Below are 24531 nucleotides of genomic sequence, written 5' to 3' on the forward strand. Positions count from 1 at the left end.
AATTATGTTAAGTGAAATAAGCCACACAAAGAAAGAGAAATACTGCATGTTCTCACTAGTAACCGGCTGCTAGGAAGGAAGGAAGTGAGGGAGGGAGGGAGGAAGGAAGGAAGGAAAGAAAGAAAGAAAAGACCACAACATTACATTGAACTTTCAGAAGGAGAGACCAAACCTGATGATACTAGAGATGAGGGGGAGGCAGGAAGGGGGTTTGGGAAATGATAGGTCAGGTAAAGGGCATAAAGAAATATCACAATTTGTAAGAATGAATATGCTAATAATAAATAAAAATTAAAAAAATAAGTGAACAAACCTCCCCTACCCCTCAAAAAACAAACAAAAATCACAATCTTTACATGATTTTACATGATGACCAGTAGTTTCAAGTGTCCAGCTATGGCATATATTCTGTAATAGGATTTCTAATTCGGTACAATAGTGGTTCCTGCAATAGTCCTTGTATGGTTGTTCTCTATATTGAAAATGAGTGTTGTATTAGACCAAGGGCCTAACTAAACTAAATCAGTAAAATTGATTTTTTTCCCACTAAACTTTTTCTTGTTATATTTATTGCAAAAAATGAGTTATCGATATTCTTCTTTTGCACAATAGAAATAGAAAGTCATTTACTCAAGCCAATCCAGTAACTTTTCTGGGGGCGGGGGCAGCTACCTGGTACAGGGATTGAAACTTGGACCTTGGTGTTATCAGCACCACACTCTAACCAACTGAGCTAACCTGCCAGCCCTATCTAGTAACTTTTAATGATTGCATATTATATGCCAGGTAATATGCTACATGATAACAAAACAAAGAGAAATAAGTTATGGTCTGTGTTTCTGACAAATGGCAGAGTCAGATACTTAATCAGAATGATGTAATACAAGAGCAGGAGGATAGATAGTACAATTGTCTGTGGGAGCTAGTTTCACATAAGTGACATCAGAGGTGGGTCTTGAAGTGTGGATTAAGAGTTTTCCAGGTGGAGGGAAAGGATATTTCTAGGTATGAGGAGTAAGTAGTATGTACATAGGAACAAAGCCTTGAAAAGTTCAGTAGTCATTTCTGATTTTATGCCAGATGTAACTCAGAGGCATTAAAACCTAGTTCAGCTACTTGAAAAATTTTATTGTGAAATACTACACACATTCATAAAAGTGTATAAAGCATAACTACCAGCTTACTGAGTTATATTATAAAGCAAATATATATATAACAATTATGGAGGTCAAAATCTATGAAATGGCCAGTAACCCCCAAATCATCACTCCCCCATGCAGTACCACTTCCCAATCCTCTCCTTTCCCCAAAGGTAATCACTATTCTTTTAATAGCTGTTTTAATATTTATAGTACACATTTTCACCTTTTCACAGTCTACCTTCTGTATACCTCTTCACATATAGTATAAGACACTATTCTGATTCTCATATCTTTACTATTTAGAAATGCATTTCTAAACATTACATTGTTAAAAAATTTTAAACAGAAGTGAAAGATACACACAGAAGAATGCACAAGTATAAATGACAACTCGAAGATTTACCTTAAGAGAAACACACACATAACCATCACACAGCTGTTAAAGTAGAAAATCACCAGCTGGCCAGAAGAATTCCTTGTGCCCTTTTCCAATCAATTACTGCACTTCCTTTTTTCCCAAAGGTAACCACTGATTAGTTTTGTGGAATCATATAGTCTACAATTTTGTGTCTGACTTCTTTCACTCCACACTGTTTTTTTTAGATTTCATTATACATTCCATTATATATTTTTTTGAGATTCATCCATTGTCATATGTAGCTAGAATTCATTTTCATTGATAGCATTCTATTATATGAATTTGCTCTAGTTTATTTATTCATTCTGTTGATGGACATTTGCATTGTTTTTAGTTTTTGTATATCACAAATAAAGCTGCTTTGAAGGTTCTTGTACCTGTTTTTTGGCGTATATGTGCATGCATTTCTGATGTGAAGTACCTTGTGAGTAAACTTGCTGGGTCATAAGGTAGGGACATTCAAATTTAGTAGATAATGTCAAACACTTTTCCAAAATGATTGTTCTACTGTGCACTTTCACCAGCAGTTTACGAGTGTCCCCTTTGATCCATATTATCTCCATAGGAATTCCAAATCAGTTCTTGGAGGTGTCTTTTTAATTTAATTTAGCCATCTGGTGGGTATATAGTGATATCTCATTGTGGTTTTAATTTGTATTTCTTTATTAATAAGATTGAACACATTTTCATATTTTTTAACATTTACTGACAAATTTAAACATACACAAAATAAACAGTACAGTATAATGAATCTTCCTGTACTTATCACACAGCTTCAACTATTGTCAACATTCTGCCATTCTTGTCTCATATATCCTTCCACCCATATCCGCCCCTACTCTATTACTTTTTACACTTTTTAAAGTTGAATTTGCATACATTGAAAAATGTTAGTGGTACAATTTTAACAAACTGATATGCCTATGTAACTGACACCTCTATCATCTCCGCCTAAAATTACCTTGTGTCCCATACACCCTCCCTACCCAGTTTAACTAATTTTTGCTTTGTAGATTTTCGCAAAGGGTGAGAAATCCAATGTGTTTGGAGCATAAAGTGTGTGAAGTTGTGGAAGGGCCGGTATAATAGTATTTATTGTATACTGTGTTCTCGGTCCTGTTGAGTGCTTTCTTCATTAACTCTGAAAGTACTGCACAGCTGAGGAAATTGAGGATCAAGAGAGATTCTCACTTGCTTGGTCACGGGACTTGGGAGTGATGGAGAGAGGACTCCCAGAGTTTTCTGAGTCCAAAAACACAAGCTCTTTTTACTAATGTTTCTTGGTAAGATTTGGCTTATTCATCTATGCAACTGGCAGTTGAAAGGAATTTTGAATTGGGAGTAATGTCAGATTTGCTTGGACTTTAATTCTGTTGATAGAGTGGAATATTAGAGTGAGGGAGAGATTGGTGGTAGGGAGACCATGGAGGTGGTTATTGCAATGGTTCAGAGATGAGGTTTGGGACTAGAAAATTGAAGGTGCAAATGGAGACAGGAAACTGTATTTCCTAGACCTTTCTGAGGTATAACCAGTAGCTTATGGCTCTAGGTTAAATGTTGGGGATAAGTGAGAAGAGAAGCCTTGTACACAGGCAATTTTCATTACTGTGCATCTTTGCTTATGCTCCTCTCTATGACTCCTAGATTTTACCTTGAGCATCTGAACGAATAGCAACACTGTTATTAAAATTTGGAAGATGAAGAACAGGTTTGGTGAGAAGATAAATTTAGTTTTGGTCCTGCTAATTTTGAGGTGCCTGGGGAACTGCAGATGGTTTGTCTCATAGGCAGTTAGAAACGTGACTTAGAGGATCCAGGGACAGGTCTGAGCTGGAGATAAAATTTTAGGAATCATCAGAATATATGTGTCTTGAAGCACAGGCTCTGTACTCAGATAAAGGTATAAATCCTAGCTCAGACAATAATTGTCTGTTTCCTTATTTGTAAAATGGGGCAATATCTAACCCAGGATCTTTGTAAGGATTCTCCAAAAAAAAAAAAGTACAGAATTTAGCATGTCGTGTCGTCTGGGTTTAGTAAATGGCAAAATCAGAATCAGCTATTATTATATTACAATGCAGACTTATGAAAAACTCCACTATAACAAAAATCATTTTTTTCTCATAGAATTAATTAAATGCTATATGAAATGCATCTGATGAAAGGCCTGGAAGGTATGGTTTGGTGCTCACCAAGCAGCACGGTGTATGCATCATTGTGTCACCTGGTCAGCAAGACCTTAAGTGTGCCTTTAGCACAAGGAATAAAGATACAAGGCCATGTCAGGGGTTTCCCAGTAGGCAACTTATCTTAGGGGAGCAACACAGTTACATCCTACCTCCTACCCTCCTTAAAACAAGCATTTTAGGGAAAGCATTATCTTCTCTCATCTTATGTTGTTTGCACAATACTTAGGTGTTACGTTCTATGTAATTCATAATAGGTGAACAGATTAATATCTGTTCTTCTAAGTTGGTTTGTCCATGACCCTTTCTAAACTCTCAGCTCCTATTTTGGCCCATAATTTGATTTCTACATAATTTTGGAATTATGTGTTGTAAAATGTCATATCATAATAGTAAAATCTGGACCAGAGTATATAGGTCCTATAGGAATTATAATTGCTTCTACTTGATGTTAGGCTCTTATGCCGTGTTTTAGTGGGATCTGTTTATAACAGATGGAAAACTGAATGGATCTTACAGAAAACAACAAAATGATGAGAAAAACAACTCTAGTAAGAAAAGAATTGCCAAAGTTTATCTATAGGCCACCAAATTGACTTAATTAGTTTTTAAAAAAGGTTTGACTAATGTGTTATTTTGCTGTTCTTAAAGGCATCACCAAGTATTAAAAAACCCAGCAGCTTTAACTAGCTAGTATCATCCTTGAAATAATTATATATTGTGATAGGTTGTATGTGAAGATCATCGCAGTAATTACTTCTGTTCCTGGATGCATATCCCTTTGCTATGTGACTTTGCTGCTCCTCCCATCGAAAGGGGAGTCTATCTCCCCACTTCCTGAATCTGTGCTAGCCTTTTGACTTGACCAATGGAATGTGGTAGAAGTGATGCCATATAATTTCTGAGCTTAGGGCCTCAAGAGGTCCTGCAGCTTCCACTCTCTACTGGCTTGGCATGCTGCCACCATGTGAGGAAGCCCAGGCTAGTGTCCTTGAGGATGAAAGGCTACAAGGAGAGAGGTCCAGCCAACAGTCAACATCCACTGCTAGCCATGTGAGTGCATCCAGTCAAGCTGCCAGTTGACTGTAGCAGCTGCATGAATGACCCCAGCCAAGGCCGGTCCAATTTACAGATCTACAGAATTGAAAGCACATAAAATACCTTTAAGCCACTAATTCTGGGGTGGTTTGTTATGCAGCAATAGCATATGGGTGTGTGTGTGTATGTGTGTGATAGTATTCTCTCACTTCAAGAATGAGAATTTTAAATTCCAATATGGACTTAAGTTAATCATTAGGATGTACTTCCAGACTTTTAAGGATCAAAAAGTAATGCTGTAGTAATGCGTCTCCTAGGTTGCTGCAGTGAACAATGAAAGGGAAGGCAGATGATTTTTCTGGTACGGTTTGCGCACAATTTTTAGAGGTAGGGCAATAATTCTACATGATTCTCAAAGTCCCTTTAAACTGTGAAATTTCAATTAAATTATTGTGACCTAGCAACTCCGTTTCCACTTTATGAACTTGTACATTGCATTTTTTTTTTTTTTTCTGACCGGTAAGGGGATCGCAACCCTTGGCTTGGTGTCGTCCACACCGCGCTCAGCCAGTGAGCACACCGGCCATCACTATATAGGATCCGAACCCGCAGCCTTGGCGCTCCTAGCACCGCTGCGCTCCCAGCGCCGCACTCTCCCGAGTGAGCCACGGGGTCGGCGCTGTACATTGCATTTTAATATGTACTACCTTTCACAACTGGCAGGATCTACTGGCTCACCTTTCATATACAGTGCTATTCAAAACAGCTAAAGTACAGTGAAGGCAACACAGTATAGGCAATACAGTATAGTGGCTAAGTTCACGAGTTCCAGAGACATCCTGCTTGGGTTTAAATGCTGTCTCCGCTGCCTACCAGCTGTGACCTTTGTAAGTTACTCTTTTTGCTTCATTTCCCTACCCGTGGAATGGAAGGACAGCAGCAAAACCTCATTGGATTGTTGATAGGATCAAATGAGTTAATACTTGAGCTTAAAATGCATTAACTACTCAATACATGTCAGATACTTGTATTACCATTACATTATAGTAGGGAGTAATTCAGGTCCTGGACCCAGCTCTGTTACTGACCGACCTTGGGCACATCTTATTTTATCTGAGTCTTAGTTTTCTCATATGAAAAATAAAGTTTACTACATAACTTCCATGGTTTGTTTTCGTCTTAAAAATTCTATGATTCAATGTTTAATATTTTTTCTTACCTATATACACGTTTCAGCCTTGTGTCTAATTTCTCTAAGATTGTATAACCTTATTCTGTTAGCAAGCTATTCTGAAGATTGTCTAGTAATGACTACTTTAAACAGGAGTATAAATAACACTTCGTTCAATCATAACAATTTTTTTAAGTTATACCTGGTCAGCAAACATTTGTAACTCTCAAATATCTGAAACAAAGCTTTTTCAGGTTTATGAAAACTTAGAATTGGATATTCATTTTCTAACCTGTGATAAATATGCTTACTATATAAAAGTAGGAAAAGATCTGAATATGCGAATATTTACCTCAAATTTTACCACTCGAAGATTTCCAATGTTGATGTTTTTATGTTTCCTTTCAGTCTTCTTTCGCTACATTTTTGGGAGTGACATTGATAATGTATATTTGATTTTGTGTCTTTTGTACTTTTATTATTCTATACCATTTTCACATTACAATCTTATTTTTAAAATTAATTTTTTCTGCTTATTAAAATTTTATAAGCTTAATTTAGAAACTTATCAAAGTATACAAAAATAAAAAATCACATGTAATTCCACTGTTACAGCCCACTGTTAAAGTGTCACATCCAAAAAATACTGTTTCATTTTTGTTGCTTAAGCATATTCATAGAAATATTACACAAAATGTGATTTTTATTGGCTGCATAACAAACATCATATAGTATAAGTGCCATAATGTAATTTTACATCAATTTATAAATGGTGGCAATTTCATTATATTTTAGTTTGAAGTTGGGTGATGCTTCTTGGCAATGAGAGATAAATATGATCATACATACTCCTTATACGACTGGCTAATGTGTAGATCACTTTTCTATCCCTTTCCTGTCTGTCACCCCCCCACTCCCATTATGTAGCTGCTACAATTTCCGAAGACCTATGCAAATGCTCCATTCAATATTTTTACAACAAATTACTCAATTTACCAACTTTTCTTGGAATTTGAAAATGGATAAAATGGATTTCAGCCACTTTTTCCTCTTCCAAAACGCAAACAGCCTGTCTACTAAACTTTCCTTTTCAGGGCCCCGAAAACTGCATCTTAAATTAGACAACCTTGAAGGTTTTCAGTGCACCTTGGGGAGAGGGAGATAAACAAGGCGAATGGGCTTTTTTTCTCTAACATTTCCTGACCGACAGTGGACACGTGTTTGCTTGAAGTTACCAAGTACAAGAATTCTGTTACGGGGGGTTGGGGAGAAGGCGGGCGAGGCGGCTCCCCTGCTCCCAAGAAGCGACGCTGGGTTTGCAGAATTTGACAGACGACGACGAGCTTCGGGGATTTTCCAGGTAGGTTGCGGGCGCAGAAGAGGAGGGAAAGTGCGCGCCGCCCACGTGACCCGACTTCACTTTGAGGTTTCGAAAGCAGAGCGCTGCTGGAATAAACATCTGTCTGCGACCCACAGATGGTTTTTCTCCCGAGGGCCTGATGAAGACCCCCCGAGTTTCAGGAGGCAGGCTTCAAAACTGTCGGCTGGAAAACCAAGAAGTTCGACCTTTGTCACTTATAAATGCACTGACATTAGCCTTTTCGGAATCACCACGACTTACAGCTCCCATGCCCGCCCAGCCTCTTCCTACAGCTCTCTCCCGTGCTTTTCCAACCCTCCCCGAGTTGCAGAGCAACAATTTCATTGCCGAGCAGCCCGTCTCCCGGGCGCGGACACCGCACCGCGGGTCTCGCACCCCTCAGCGTGCGCAGTCCAGGGCTGCGGCTCTCGCTCGGCCGGGGGGAAGACGGGCGGGCCAGCGGACGGCCCGAGACTCCGGCCGCCGCCCCCTCGCCCCCGGCCCGGGATCCCTGCCCCTGTCCGATCGCCTCCCCACAGGCGGGGGCTCCTGCCGGGCGCATGCGCGCGGCGCTCCCGGGCGTGCGGGCCACACTCCCCCACCCACTCGGTGAGCTTGTCACTTCCTGCCCTCGCCCCATCTCCGTCCGGGGTCAGTCAGTCGCTCCCTGTCGCTGCCGGAGTTTCTCTGCTTCCCCCTTCCTACCCGCTCCGCAGCAGTGGCTCGGGCTCTCCGCAGAGGGGGAGACAGAGAAAGACAGAGACTGACTCAATAAAGTTTCCTGAAACAGCAACTACTACCAAAAAGGCCCGAGGTGGGGGGAAATCCCCGGCTTCCCCGCCCCTCTCCGCAAGCCTGAGGGACCGTTGCAGGTGGAGCGGCGCTGGGGGGAGCCGGGCTGCGGCGGCAGCCGTTGCCCCGGCGAGGGGCGCCTTAGGTCCTGTGCGCTCGGGTTCCGGCTCCTTCGGAGGCGGTGGCGGCTGCTGCCGGGCGGTTCCTCCTGTCAACTGCCTGCGCCCGCGCGCCGCCTGCCCAACCCCACAGCGCGGAGGGACGCCGTGAGCCGCCGCCGCCGTCGCCTCGGTCAGCGGAGCGACGTGGTGAGCTGTGGCGCTTCCGCGTCAGCGCCGGCGGGGACTCTTTGGGAGCGCGTCGGGCCCGAACCCGGGTTCCCTTCGCGTGGTCCGCAAAGGCTGCGCCAGGTGGGGACCTCGGCCGCCTCCCACGCCAGGCTGTCCCCGCGGCCGCCCGGCAGGCCTGCCTGCTTTCCGCCTGCCCGTCCCGGGAGTTAAGTAAGTTGGGCGCACTTGGCTGTGGGGGCCGGGGCCCCGCCGGGAAGACCCCCAACGCACGTGCGTGGCGGGAGGGCGCGGCGGGGGTCGGCCGCGGGCGGGAGCGGCACCTCGGCCGGGTCGGCCGTGCCCGCTGCGCCCCGCGCCTTCGTGTCCGCGCGCCCGCCCGGGACGGCGAGGCCGCCGCAGTCCGCGCCGCCGGCCAGGCCTTCGTCCTGCGCTGCGCGCCCGAGGCTGCGTTTCCGGGTAGGGCGATGAACCTGTGCGCGGAGTTCGGGCTGGAGAAGGGTTCGTGCGTCTTTCTGTTTACTTTTCGCGAGGAAGGTGCGGGTTTATGGAGAAGCGGTGGGCGGGTGATGGGAACTTAAACGTATCTGGAAAATGCAGCCAGAGCTCCCCAGGAAGTTCGGGGTGAGTGACGGGTTTGTGCTTCTTTCAACAGCCAAGCCGCAATGAAGAGCTTCTTACAGTGAAAGGAAAGTAGGTCGCGCCCGCTGAAAATGCCTTTAAGGGACAAATACTGTCAGACTGACCACCATCATCACGGATGCTGTGAACCAGGTATACCCCTTTTCTTCCCCAGTTACTTTGACCTCCATCAGAGCCACTGTGCTGCTGTTTCCGTCTGGTTTTCTTTTCCTCCTGCCCAAGAAGTCATTCCCAAGTAAAGCAGGCTATAATTTTCCCCAGCATAACACCAGTTATGAAGCTAAAAGCTTGTACAAACAAGAGGTCTCCCCTGCTTGATCCCTTAAAAAAGAGTACTGCCAGTGTCACCTTAAATCATTTCCACCAGATCAGTTGCTCAGTCCTTTTTCCTTCTCTTTGAAGGCAGCCTGCTCTGTGAATGTTTAAAACTCAAGAGAGAGGAAAAGATAGGTAGTAGAATACTAGCATTTTTCATCGTGAATATTGTTTCTTGAAGTTTAAAAAAATTAAAAATTTCTCATGAATCTTTAGCAGACAACAGTGCTGAAAGTCTAAAAATAAAAAGTGTGTTATACTTGTTGGGAGAATTTTGCTAAGTACAGCCTTTTAAAAAATTTCTTGGATAGAACATATTGTATTGCAAAATAAAAGAAAAATCTCCTGATTATTTAGTTAGAATTCTAAGTGTTTTTAGGGTATTTTATTCAGTGGAACTGTTTTTGTAGTTGAATTTATGAAATGAAAAAGTTGTTTTCTGGAGTCTCATGAAGAATATTACCAAACTTTGATAAATGGGATATGTAAACTATGGACAGTTTTTCTACTTAGAGCTTTGACATGCTTTGTGACAAACATTTAGAGGTACAATTTAAAAGAGAATCATTGAAAACATACTGTCACAAAACCAAATAAAGGCTATGCTGTTCTAGTTCAAAGGCAGATTTTATCATTATTTTTGACCTAAAAGTTATTTGGATTTTTTAAAAATACTTTGACTTGCTTTTCGTTGGAGTGTTTCAACTGCATTTATGTACTTGGGTTTTAACATAGTAGAGTTCATTTTAAGTAATGTGATTATGGGGAAAACGGCAACAGTAAACTTCCATTTTCAGAAAACTTTGCTACATATGAGAATAAAATTTGTACTACAATTCTGTCTTTACTGTACTTTGCTAAGATCAGTAATGACTCACCTGTGCTAATAAAACAGGCAATCCCAGGACGGGATCCAGTTTCTGTTCAACTGCCCCTGCCCTAATTTTCAGTACCCTTTCACATTGTGTATTTTGTGTATTTGAAATGAAGATATATCAGTAATGTTTTACGAAATGTTGAATGGAGTTTGCTAGTTTTGAAGTGTAAGGATGTGAATGCCTTTTATAGTTGTGTTCCACTGACCTTTTATTCTAGTGTTTTTCTGAGATTACTTCAAGTCATTTAAGTTGAATTAGTTAATGAATTTAGGAAGAAGTTTATTTGCTCATTCATTTCTTTAAAAAATTATTATTGAACACCAGCAGATGCCAATTAGCTACCAGGCACTGTACAAGGCAATGAGTTTATAAGTGGTTACCAGAACAGATAAGGTCCTTCACTCATAAAACTTTTGAGTGGGAAGAGATAGACATAAACAAGGAAACAAATAATCAAGATAATTTGTGACCATACCTTATTTAGTATATTCTGGTAATTAAAGCTTTCTGAAGACGTTTTAGAGATGTGTTCTGTTGAATTTTTTAATGTGTTTTGAAACTTTTTCCCCCCCATTACCAAAATATCAGATAAATTGCATTAATTTAAAATTTTTATCTTTCTTTTACTGGAAACTTTTTCCATGCAGGTTAATTTTCAGACTTAACAGGTCAAAAGTAGTTGTTTCTTTGCATTCTTAGCTATAATTAAACACTTTCTGAGGATTGAGTTCAACAGAAAGGTAGAAGTTTGTTAACTTAGAGGGTAGTTTATTGTCCTTATTTCAGGGGAAGGTATGTGCTGAGTGGGAGGATGTTTCCAGGACTGAAGAGAATATGGTTTCGTGTGATAGTTTTTAAAAGAGGGTGTCCTCGGATGGAGGGAAGAAGACAACATGATATTTGAGAAATTCTTTTAGTGGCCTCTCCTGAGTATGTTATCCTCATTTGGATTGTGAACAGTGGGTGAGTCCCCAGATGAGAGCAGCATATTCCAGAGGAGGCAGTTGTGCCTTGATGGGATGGGTCAATTTATAGTGAAGGTGGTGTTATTAGCCTCTCAGTGTATGTAAAGTATTTTTTTAGTTATGTTTAAAGAATGTTTTTAATAGAAGTTTTCAGACCTTCAAAAGTAGAATGGTATAAGGAACCTTATGTACACCATCACACAACTCCATCAGTACACGGACAGCCTCTTTTCATGTATATTCTCCCTTCTCCCCATAATTCCCTTTTCTACCCTCCAACTACTCTCTTACCCCCTATTATTTGTAAGCAAATCCCAAACATCTTAAGAAAAAGGATCTTTTAAGGGGCTTGTTTTAAGACAGGAGAGACTCTTACAAAAGGGGATGTTATATTCTGGGAAGTGTGTTCTCAGAAGGATGTAAGGAAAGGTGTTCTGAGGGTTTGAGTTTTTTGGTTGGAGGAAAGTGATGTTTTTTTCTAAATGGTCATGTAATGTGGATCAGTCTGATCTTGGGAGTGATGATAGGATATGTAAGAGAAATTTTATAAAATATTAATATATAGGGCTGACCCCATGGCTCACTCGGGAGAGTGCGGCGCTGGGAGCGCTGAGGCCGCAGGTTCGGATCCTATATAGGGATGGCCGGTTCGCTCACTGGCTGAGCGCGGTGTGGGCGACACCAAGCCAAGGGTTATGATCCCCTTACTGGTCACAAAAAAAAATAAAAAATAAAAATTAATATATAAAGTTTTCTAGAGTTGAGAGTATGTTTCCAAATGAAGAAAAAATTGTTTCTTACAGTAGGAGCTACACAGATGTGTATACCAAGTGGATGTGTCCAGGCACAGCTAAGCTAACTCTGGGCTTATTTTGAACGTTGTTTCAGGATGAATATGTGTTCTGGTGGTAGCAGTGTTCAGGGGTGATCAGTAAGAAAATTTTGCTTTAGCTTTAAAATCAGGTGTGTCATGTGAAGTGGAAGTTGGTGTATTATAGAAGATTTCCTGGAGCGTGTACCTAAATGAGGAAACAGGGCTCTAAGGAGAAGTCTGTTTTTCCCCCTGTCCCTCCCTTATTCATTTCTGTTTTTTCATTCTCCAGTTCTGGAATTCTTGCCACTTATAGAGCTAGACCTTAAAGCATTTAGCTCTTTACAGTTATGTGAGTTTTCACTCTGTCTTTTATAGTTATTTTTTTGTAAACAGTTATCAGTTGCTGCAATGTACGAATACTGAAAAGAGATCCATCTAATTCAAATAGATGATATTATCAATCTGTTTACAAACTCTTCTGTTGTTTCTTTAAGAGACTGAATTCTACTTTTAGATTTTGAAAAAAGATTTTTCAGTTTTTGGTGTTGAGGAAGGCAATTGATTTTCACGTGATTATGATGATGACGATGATAATAGAATGTTTATTGAACCCTTACTATATCCTAGGCTCTGTTTTAAGCAGTTTACCTGCATTAGTTTATTTAATCCTGACACAACCCTATGATTTAGGTACTTTTATTATCCCCATTTAGAGATGAGAAAAGAGAGATCAGAGAGCTTAATTTGCCCTAGTTGTATAAATGGCAGAAAAAGAATTTAAACACAGGCAGTCCAGGTCTGGAGTCTTATGTTCTTTGCTAATCACTGAAGTTGGTGCTAATATCAGTTATTCTCAAAATGAGTTGTGTGTCTGTATGTTTTTAATTCGTTTAACATGCCACTAAGGTGTCTGTTAAATTGGAAAAATTTTACTTAATGAAATGACTTGGTCCTGAGATATAGTTCCTCCCATTTGTGTACACTGAGCACTAGACTTGAAGTATAAAGGAGAATATAAGGCTGTGTCTATACACACAGCAGTCTTTAGCCCCCTTAGCAGACAGCTGAATGTTGTCCAAGCCTAAGCCCTGAAGCAGTAGTAGCTCATGTTATTGAAGTAACCCTTCTTATCTCCCCACACTGAGTGGATGGTGCTGGACTATGATGGTAATAATTGAATAGAACATTATAACGTATTTTAAAAAGAGGTGATTAAAATGGCCAGTTTTTTTCCACTGAAACCTCCTCTCTTTATTTGATAAGTGATGGAAAAACTCAGTTTTCCTTTTCAGTTACATTGTTTCATATTACTATAATTTATTGTATATTTATTTATACTGCTACTCTGAGAATTTTGGAAAGTAGGGATGACATAGACCTCTGTATATGAAAATAAAATTTTTTATTTTTAAAATGGAAAGATTACTTTTACTTAATATAAAAAAATGTATTCTTTCTAAAATGTACATTTTTAAAGCCCAGGCTCTGAAGAGGTAAAGCGTGAGGCAGAAAGTGAACATAACCCTGATAAACCCACTCTGACAGAACCTTTGTTAAATGTTGTTGGTATACCATAAACAAGACTTTTTCTTGTTTTTGTTAGCATCTGTACATAAACTCAAAAATACATTAAATTTACGTATTTTTCTATCTAAATATGCATTAATGTAAATGGGATCATAGTCTATAACATGTTTTTGTTACTTCACATTTATTGACAGTCCTTGTTGTCAGTACATGTAGGTTTAGCTCATGCTTTCTAACAGCTGTGAAAAGATCCTGGTATATGGACATTTCATAGTTTATTTAGTCTGGTCCCTACTGACAGACTTTTAAGTTGTTTGAAATTTCTCTCAATTATATACAGTGCTGCAGAGAACATTCTTATACATTCATCATTGTGCACTTGTCCAATTACTTCCTTAGGCAGTGGTTTCTAAGTTTTGCTCTCATAGGTGTCCAGAGAGCTGTACTAGATATTCCAGAGGATTTTGGGATGGTTTATGAGGTGTGGCTAGGCCACCATTGCCTTGGAATTTTGGTTAAATACTCGTATAGTGGTTCCTCTTCAAGGGGAACAAAAAGGGCAAACGTGAAGAATGTGCACTAAATAATAGCAAAGTAGTTATGTCTTTGCATTTAAAGCTAATATCTAGCCTTAAGTAGTCTTAATTTAGACTTTAATTGAGAATAATTTTAGTTTTTTTCCTTCATTGTTTTATTTTGCCTTACAAAGATGATGGTGAAAAAAATATATGCAAGTGTGATTGATTATCATTAACATAATTGCAGCAAACTATTGTTTACTTCGATAGTAAATGATTTAAATAACCCTTTTTTTGTGGGGATTGGGGTGGGTGTTTGTCTTCCATGTAGTTTATATCCTGGAACCTGGAGATCCTCCTTTGTTACAGCAACCACTACAGACATCCAAATCTGGTATTCAACAAATAATTGAGTGCTTTCGATCAGGTATGAATGTTTTAGGATGTATTTTTCAATCTTCACATATTCTTGAAAACTACCTAGAAGTCCTTAGAAATAATTTTTAAAAATATTAATATGTATACATTGGTTTTACTTATAGAATACTTTTAATTATAACAATTTTAAAAAAGTAGTTGAATAAATATTGACTTGATCTGAAGATTCTTTTACAATTCTCTATATTATGTATTAGTTTTAAAATAAATCTGTTTAGTATAGTCTAAAGAAATATGTGGTATTTGCTGGTGAAGCTCTTCTTCAAGATCCATTGTTATCTTTTGGCATGTTCTGTATAAATTCTCAAAAGACAGTAAATTAGTCTGGGTATTTATAAGCTTTGGCACTGTACGTTATTTACTCAGAATGTCTGAGATGTTACCTGTTTTAGATGAATTACCTTATCATCTCTCTATGACTCACTTTCTGCCTAACCCTGAAATTTCTGTAGTTCAATATCTTTAATAGAGCATAAGATAGAAAAAAGACATATTTCAGCCCTGACATCTTCAGATAAATTTGTTTAGCTTTCATTTCATTAGATTATTATATGAATTAGCTATATGATAATTATATTTGTGCAGTTGCAATCCAGTGCTTTAAAATAGGTGTTATTTACTACATATAAATGCCTCAGATCTGTTAGAACCCCTGTGCTATCAGTAAGGTCTTAGGTTGCTGTTATTCTTATGATACACCTGTCCACCTCTTATAGATTTGGCTTTTCTGACATTACAAGACTATATAGTCAAATGTGAACAAGCAGATAAACACGACTGCTGGACACCTAAAGGATTAGAATATCTTGTCATTATTTTATAGCTTACTGTCTTAATGAAAAATTTCTGAGGTTGAAAGGAAAAGATAATTTTCATGTAACTGTATTGATGAGAAATTTTTTTGAGGTGCTTGTTTTTAAGTTGTAAAGGGAGAAAGCACATATTTGCTTTACTTTAGGATTCTAAGAAACAGGTTGTCCTTTAATCTAAATTTAAAAAGTTTTTTTTCACTGAGTCTTCAAGATCTGTTTCTTAGACTTTTCATCTACAGCCTTCATGGCATTGCTTATAGGTATATTTAATTCCGTAAGTATTCAGTGTATACCATGTGCCTATCATTATGTTGGATAGTGGATAACCTATTTAGGGTATTTTTTGTTGTTTGTTTTTTACTTTTGATAATTGCCCTTGGTTAAATAATTTTTAGGTCACATTCTATGATAAATACAGTTAAAATAAAATTTTACTTATTAGGGGCAGTGTTTATATTTCTGGCACAGCAGAAAAATAGTTTTCATTTGTTTTAGCTACTTTTAGAATAGAGACGGAAGTTCTTTTTTTTTTCCTTTCTCATACTGTGGAAATGAAGGTAATAGCTTTTCATATTTAGTAATATTTGCTATAAGGTTTCTATTCAAAAATTCATAATTTGTAATTAAAGTTATTTTATACCGTTTCACTTCATTACAGTGTTATTTGATTAAAAAGTTAGAAGTGGTTTATTCATAAATGCTGTCTAATAAAAAAATACCTTTTCAACAAGATTCTGTACCCAAAATCTATGTATTTTTAAAGTTTGAAAGGTAAATATTTAATGATGAAATTAACTGTTTTCTTATTGCATTGTGGTCATTATCTATTTTCTGTGTTTGCCATTTCTTTACTATCTAAGCTAAAGAAGAGGGACGGTGAAATAGGTAATCTGAAAGGGTATAATTTCAAAGTCATTTATGTTTATTTTTTGAAATGTGCTTTTTAAAAAATGTCAAATGTCCCCAGCAAATTTGCCTTTTGAATTATTTTTTATGTAGACAAATTCTGAGAATACTATAATTTTAATTAAATACCCAACAGTTTAAATAAAAGATGATTTAGTAGAAATATGCTGAGTGGTATAGAGAAACTAAGTTTGAATTAAAAAGAGAATTCTTTTACTTTATTATTGTGTTCCATAACTAAGAAATTTAAAATGCCTCAAGATACTAATCTCTTACATATGTGGATAATCTAAAGTCCACTAAGGTAGCCCTTATTTAGCACTAAGGTATTTAAGTCCAGGCTGACTAAAACCTTGGGAGGATGAGATGGAAGTTTGGGCCACATGACTTAGGGAATAACTCTGAGACTCTGTCAGTTCTTCCCTGTCTCACTCTACTTCTAAGCACACCTTCAGTGACTCATCTCTTTCTAGGCTCTTTCCATTCCATCTAGGTCACACATATTGCATTTAAAGAACTATCCTGGTGGTGCTGTATAACTTTGACAGATATTTGAAGATAGAACTCTGAAGTCCATGCTTTTGGTCTTGTTAACCTAAAGTGGTGAAGTCAGGTTGGGTAGTAGTAACATGTTGGGGTATCTGCCTTTATTTTGAAGGTCACATAATTTTCTTCAGCTACTGCTTCATCTCTATTTAAGTGTTTCACCTTCTTCTGCCTACACTGGGCTATCCATGACCTGGTGTTAATTCCCTCCCAAGCTAGAAGTTCATAGAAGGTTTCTGCAGAAAGAGTTGACTCATTTTCAAGGTTCACCAACCGCATTTGTACTATTCTGACTGCTTGACCAGTTTTAACACATTCTCTTGGCCTTAAACTTCACCTTTTGCTTTGGAGTATTTTCTTAGCTTTAAATTACAGATTTTTCTTGATTTCTGATATCTCTGTATTTCTGGCTGCTTGACTTTTAAATTAATTTAAATAAATTTTTCTTTTGGAAATCACTAATATGTGCCTGTGGTTTAAAAAAAAAAGTATAAAAGGGTAGAGAGGGAAAAGTACATCTCTTTACTATTCTGTCTCCCAGATCCCCTTTGCTTAGGCAACCACTGCTGTATACATGGCTTATGGGTCTTCTTCCACAGACCTTTTATACATATACACAGATACATTCCCTTATTTTCTTCTCAATTCAAGTGGTAGCAGTCTCTGTACGCTCTTGTGTACCTTTATTTTAACAGTAGATTGAACTGTTGTTAGATATCAGTCTATAGATAGATGCCTCATTTTTTTTAGAAGGCTGCCTGTTGTGTGGTTACAGATTTTCTACTCTGAGGTCCCTGATGGTTGGGTGACTTGAGACCTGTTGTTTGCTCTGAACCTGTAGCTTCTATGCCCTGCCCTTCGTAGAGTCTTGCCTTGGCTGTTAGTCCTTCTAGGATCACGTCTGTGATTTGGTGTCTTCGAATTTCTCTCCTTTCTATTAGCACTTTTAGTTTATCTTCCTTCCTCTTTGACCTCCGTCTCAAACTGAAACAAAAATTTGAATAACAAATAAAAGATGTACTATCTTTAGATATTTATTAAATATCTTTTAGGTATTTAATAAAGTGATTTAATTGATTTTAATATTTTTTCTTAGTTTCTTAGTTGCCTGGAAGAGGCAAAGGAGATGTGAAATGCTCTAAGGTTAGAAACAGAAAAATGGAAAAGAGAAGGATAATCATTTAGTTCAGTATTCAAAACTGGTCTTTAATATGGAGATGACATGTTCTTTTTAAATTCTTGAAATATATATTATTATAAAAAGAGATAATGTATAATATTATAGAAAAAAGATTCTACATGTAGAATATACTGGATTACTATACATTTTTTTTTTTTTGACTCTTAGGGAAGAATAAATTGTAACTCTTCTTCTATAGTATGGTAGTGAAAAATGAGAATTAGGTTTACGTGATGTTTGCTGTTGTCATTATCTTCCTAAATTTAGGTTTGGCCATTTAACATCTTAGAATTTTTTGTTTTTGGTATTTTTTTCTTATTTTTATCTTTACTGCTTAAAGCAACTTTAATTGCATTTAGTATAAGCTGTGACTGAATGGTGATGCCTCAGTCCTGATTTTGTAGGCAAAAGCTTAGGATGGAAGTATGATTTATCTGAGACACATGGGAGATTGCCATATTCTATGATGGATTGTGTTTTTGGTAGTTACATAGCAATTGTAGGAAATTTAAAATGTGACTAGATATTTTTTGGATGAATAAAAAAATATAGATTTGTTTGATTTGTTGTTCTTACATTCATCTTCAAAGCATGTCATCTGAGGCTATGTTCCTGGGAGAGCAGCCATTTATATTATTCAAGTGTCTGTCTCAGGGGCACAGATCATAGCCTTCATTTTCATATTTCCAGTGAATGACATTATCCCTGGTATTTAATAGGTGCTCAATAAATATTTATTAGATTAAATTAAAAGATCCACCAAGTATGCACTGTTAAAAATAATTTTATTCTACTTATAAATTTATTGTAGTATGTGGTGATGTTCCATAATTAACCTAGTAATTTTTTTTTACCAACTCTTATAGGTGGTAGTTTTAAGATAAGAATTTCAATTTTCTTAAGTTTTCTTTCTTTTTACCTTTTGGTATTTATGTTAAGGGATTATCAGTCAGAAATTTCCTTCAGGAGATTTGACAAGGAACATAGGTTTGTTTGCAGTGTTGGGATGATATATATTGTGGTTAAATGGTCATCCTCAAGAAGATTGAGCATGTGTGAGCCAACAATAGGCAAGTATTATACCATTTAAGAATTCCTGCCACAGCTTAAAATGGTCATTGACCAAAATGTCAGTGTGTTAAGGAAAAAAACGAAAGAGTTAGAATTAATATTGTCATGTTATGTAGTGACTGCCATCTAACCTAATGTAAAATTGAATAATGATTTCTTTAAAAAAAATCTTTTAAACATTTTCATTAGTACATGCAATGTCTTTACCATTAAGGAACAGCACAAAATAAACCCTTGATGAAGTTTAGCTAATTTTTATTGAGCACCTATTATGTGTGAAAGTCTGGGATATACACTAATCAGTTAATATTTAGATATCAAAATCCTTTTCCTTTGGGATGGTTTTTTGAAAGATACTGATTGGTGATGTATGTAAGCAGTAAGTAGTGACTTCTAAGATACTTTAAAAACCTAAGGCAAGAAAGAGAGCAATAGAGGAGAAGGAATAATAGGAGGAAGGCAGCATGGTTCTTTGTTTCTCAGGATCAAAAGCTGTGGCATAACTTTATATTGCTGTCTAGGTGACCATGTCTGTGGTTGTCTCAGGAAACAGGTAGTTTTAGCTATTGATAGAAGCATAGTTGGTTGGCTGTATCTGATTGTAAGTGCGTAAAACAATCAGAAAATGGTAGCTGATTTTGAATAAAGCCATTATGTCCATAATGAAACATAGGAAAACCTTACATGGTGACTGAAACTAACTTAGGGAAAAACTTTTACTGTCTGTGTTTATGGAATGGGACACATGTTATTTTTCTCATTTGTAAAATGTGTAAGTAGAATTAGAAAATCTTGAAGTCCCTTTTATGACTCTCCAGTCAACTTCACATACATTAAAAAATCTTATTTTAGTAGAAGATTTTTTTAAACATAGAGCTCTCCAATATGTTACTTAACAAATGTCAATCAAGCATTATCTTGAGGGCTGGGAATACAATGGTGAGCATCAAAGATATCTTCTCTTTTCTCCTAGATCCTCCAGTTTAATGAGGAAAAGAAAAGTAATTAATTACAAGATAGTGGGTTAAGCTAGTATATAGGTATAGGATGCTATGGGAGTATAGGTGAAGAATTCTTAACAAAAACCAGGAGTGATCAGATAAGGCTTCTAGGAAGTGACCTGGGATCTGAAGGGTTGCCAGAAGAAAACTAGACCAGAGAAGTGGAAGAATTTAATCAGAGAGAAAAAAAACATAGGTGAAGGCCTGAAAAATGAGGGAGAGAGAGAACATTTGGTATATCTGCAGACCTGAGATAAATTTGATATGCCTGGATTAACAAGAACTGTGTGTGTGACAGAGGGGAAGCATTTGTGATTGATAATTAAGATTGATTAGTCAAGATTAGGAACCAATTTTTTAAAAAAAATTTTTTGGGGGAATAAATATACATTCCCTACTGAATATAGCTAACTAGATAACTAGGACTAATTAAGAAATTTATAATGTTTTTGTTTTTCTATGATTGAGAGAAACTGGTAGACAAAGTGCTATGTCTGATTTAGGGATGCAGTCTTATATTTTTACACTTGACTGTTTTTTTGGTATAAACTTATGTTGTTTACAGACCGATTGTTTTATGTCAACCTGCTACCATGTACTTTCTATTTAAATCTTTAGTCGAATTTTTAAGTTAAACCCAGTACAGGTTATTTCTGTGTTCCTGTTCAGTCCTTTTTGACTATTTTTAAAGGCAGAATTGGATCTCTAGTTTGAGTCTAGCAAGTCCTCTAATTTAGAATCAAAGTATCCAAAAATTTCCTGTTTTCTTCCCACTAGTATTATACTCAGCTACACTTCCTGAGGACTAGACATAGATCAATTAGAGAGGCTTAACCAAAGCATTTTTGTCCTCAGTCTACCTCTCGTAGTCTGTCGATCACGTATGAGGTTAAGTATGAACTAAATATATTAGCAGTCTTTTGCCAAGATATTTTATAATGTAGAATGGATTAGAGAAAGATACATATGAGAATTTGCTTGCATATAAAGAATAACATGCTATATTCTCTTTATGAAAAAATTTTTTTCTGACTTTGCTGTAATAGGGTCTAGTGGAGTAAATGTAGATTTGGGTTTAGGAAATGGTGGAAATTATTTCATTATATATGTTTTTGTCCAGTAGAAACTCAGGTGTATCATTTAATTTTCCTGGGATTTAGGTTTATGTATTTTTTTCATAATTCTTTTAAGGTTGGTTTGGTTTGTTCTACTTTACAAGATGGAGAAACCAAAATGCAAAGATTATAAATCTCTTTAAGGCCACACATATAGATAATGTCAGATTTGGCATTTCTAAAGACTTAGTAAAGTTTTGATAACCTAATAATCAGTCTTTTCACTGTAGAATTTTGAAGGCTGGCCTGTCTTCAAAATGATGATTAAATATACTTCAAAAACTAGATGTAAACAGATTGTAAAAGATTAAATCAGAAATATTTAACTTTTATAAACTCTGCAATATTAATTATACTACTAAGATAGTTTATGCTCTTTAATAGTCCCAGAGCTTAATAATCAAATGCTGGTTGAATAACAGAACACTTTGCACCTACATAGTCTTAAGGGTATTTTCCAGGGGGCTTCGGCTTTTTTCTCTTTAAGTCAATATTATCATCTTTTTTTTTGGCAGCTGGCTGGTAAGGGAGTCCAAACCCTTGACCTTGGTGTTATCAGCACTATGCTCTAACCAAGTGAGCTAACTGGCCAGCCCTATTATCATTTTTTTTTATTTGAGGAAACTAAAGGCACAATAATTAATGTGACACTACAGATCAATTTTGTCAACTTATCTTTGGCAGAGACCTGTTGAAATTAGTGACAGAACACCTTCCATTTATGTTTTATTCCTGGTGGATGTTTTTATTTTAAAGATTGGATGATTGTTGCCATTTATTTTTTCTCTGTTTTTTGATCTTCTATGAGAATGCTTAGATTCCCTAGATCAGTGGCATTTCTTCATCAAGTACTTTTGAGCATTTTAGAGCTGAACACTTTGTAAGTTAGCTAGGCTTGGTCTTTGGTGCTTTGGAGTTTATAATCTAGTGGAGAAGACAGGCATTGAACTAGTAATCATATGAATACCTAATTAATTTCAATTGGGTTAAGTGTTGAGAGAGAAAGGCTTTGAATAAGTTTATAAATTTATAGTGTTATCTAGAATCCAAAGCAAAATTCAAAGTTATTTTCCAGTATGGACAAAAATTTCTTGCTATCACACTAAACAGCTGTAAGTCTCATCTTGGCTTAGGACCTGAAGTAGTTTGAGTTGAATTTAAAAAGAAAAGTCACAGGCAATCCTGTGATACAGTTTTGACCCTCTTTAAGGAATCAGAGGAAAATGTATTGAAAAACTCCTTGTTCACATCCTAGTGCAGAAAAGAGCTGGAAGAACCAGCCAGAAAGTTTGTCAGGGAGTGTGGAGGAACGTTTAATTTTTCTGCCATACTTGAGATATATTGAATCAGAATCTCTAGGGGACAGTTATGTATATCTTTATTCTCATCCCACCAACCACCTGTCAGAACCATTGCCTTGTGGTATCCCAAGAATTTATTGGCTTCTGAAGTAGTAAAAGGGCATCAATTTTAGCTGTCCTAATTTCAAGATTATAGTAGGATTTTGCTTAGAACTTAGTTTTAAATATACTGTGGTAGAAATTGACAATGCCTATATTTTGTTTTTGAAAAGTAACTGCACTTTTGGATTGTTAATAGTGTTTTCCCAGTTTAAAAGTGCATTTTTAAAGTTACCTTTTGTGTTAAGTTTTCCTTTCTCTTTTCCTTCAGGAACTAAACAACTTAAGCATATTTTATTAAAAGATGTGGACACTATTTTTGAATGTAAATTATGTCGCAGTCTCTTCAGAGGATTACCAAATTTAATTACCCATAAAAAATTCTACTGCCCACCAAGTCTCCAGATGGATGACAGTAAGTTTTATTCACATATTCAGTTATGCATTTTATAGTTAAGTATTCTTACACTGCAACTATACATTTGCATTAAAATGGTATTGATATCTAATTACAGATAATTTAGTGATGTAGAATAAAACTAAATACTTGACTCAATGTTGTATTCAATTTCTTAGACAGGTACTTTGATATCAATACTTTCTACTTGGATTTTTCTAAAAATATCATACAGGAAGTTAGATTTTTGTATATATTTATTTGTATTAAAATATTGGGTGTTGTTTTTGAATGTTCATAGGGCCATATTGTTTATATTCAGTAAGTTAAAACATTAATGCTACCTTGAAGAGAGCAATTTCTTGGTATTTTTCCTTTTTTACTTCCTTAGCAGCTTGTTACCAGATACGATTGATCACTTAACTTAGATTCCCCTTAAGTAAATGAGAAGGTTGGAAATGAAGAGCCAAGAATGGGTAAATTAGTTGATTTCATGGGAATGGTGGAGAGAATTAAAAGATCTTTATTAGTCTTTCTAGTGTTTTCTTAGTCTTGATTTGAAGATCAATTTTGTTGTCAACGAAATTCATTTAGATCAGTCGTTTTATCAGAAATTTGATTGTGTCACAGGCTAACGTGAGATCCGAAATAGTTTTATATGATAAAGTGGCTTTATATGATAAAGTGGCAGACTAATAAAGTCTTTGTGGAACCGAATGTCTGTTGAATTGAGTGTTTTGACCCTGTACGATGAAGTTAGCAGTTTATGTAATGGTATAATTTTTTTGCTTTAAAGAATTAATGTAAATTCTTTAAAATATTTTAATAATAGGTTACTTTGCTATTTCTTATTCAGGGATTTAACTCTTTGTGGGCTTATAAAATATAGAATTTACTTTGTCAGTCTGATGCCATAGATGCATTGTGGATTTTATACATTTTTCGACTTAACCTTTTTGGGATGGGGATAAAATGCGAATTCCAGTTATTAAAGTGCTGCTTTAATAATCATGAAGGTGGCTTAAAGTACATTATAGAGCATAGATGAAACAAAAATTTGATATTTATCTGGAAACTTTTCCTACTTCTGTTTGATTTTACTACTTTTTATCATTGAGATGTAAATTAAAAGTCAGTCTATAGAGATTAGTTTTAAATCTAACCTTTTAATTAAAATACTAGTAGAAAGTTTGTTCATTTTTTGGTGGTTATTTGTTATTTTTTTAGTTGTAGAGTTAACTTATAGAGTGAAATAGATAAATGGATTGCTAGATTATTGTGTACTCTTGGCAGTACTCATTCTAGAAATACTTTTGTGGAAGTATTATCCTTATATGCACTACTTTATTCATTTTAAAAAGAAGAGTACACTATTTGTAGCTAGATTTTAGAGTTGTGTGTGGAAACAACCAGTGTTAGACAATTCTGTTACAATTTGATATGTGATTGCCTATAAAGCATATAATTAGTATAAAAGTAAATAATATTAATATATAAAACATAATATATATAATATACAATACAATATATAATGTAATTATTATACAAGTAAATAGAACTACTCTTTTTGGAATAAATCTGTAGTTTTTAATAATTTGTTTTAGGAAAATTG

General features: G+C 36.5%; 1 protein-coding gene across 1 annotated transcript in view; it reads left to right on the top strand.

Moving 5' to 3' along the window:
• Positions 1-7993: 7993 nt before the first annotated feature.
• ZNF800 (zinc finger protein 800) overlaps positions 7994-24531 on the top strand; it is a 49641-nt gene continuing 33103 nt past the window's right edge. The window contains exons 1-4 of the mRNA XM_063099959.1: positions 7994-8607; positions 9050-9168; positions 14385-14480; positions 22794-22937. Coding sequence (XP_062956029.1) covers positions 9108-9168; positions 14385-14480; positions 22794-22937 — 301 coding nt within the window. The 5' untranslated portion in view covers positions 7994-8607; positions 9050-9107. The remainder of the gene's footprint in view (positions 8608-9049; positions 9169-14384; positions 14481-22793; positions 22938-24531) is intronic.

Source organism: Cynocephalus volans, chromosome 6, assembly GCF_027409185.1.
Source record: "Cynocephalus volans isolate mCynVol1 chromosome 6, mCynVol1.pri, whole genome shotgun sequence".
Lineage (NCBI taxonomy): Eukaryota > Metazoa > Chordata > Mammalia > Dermoptera > Cynocephalidae > Cynocephalus > Cynocephalus volans.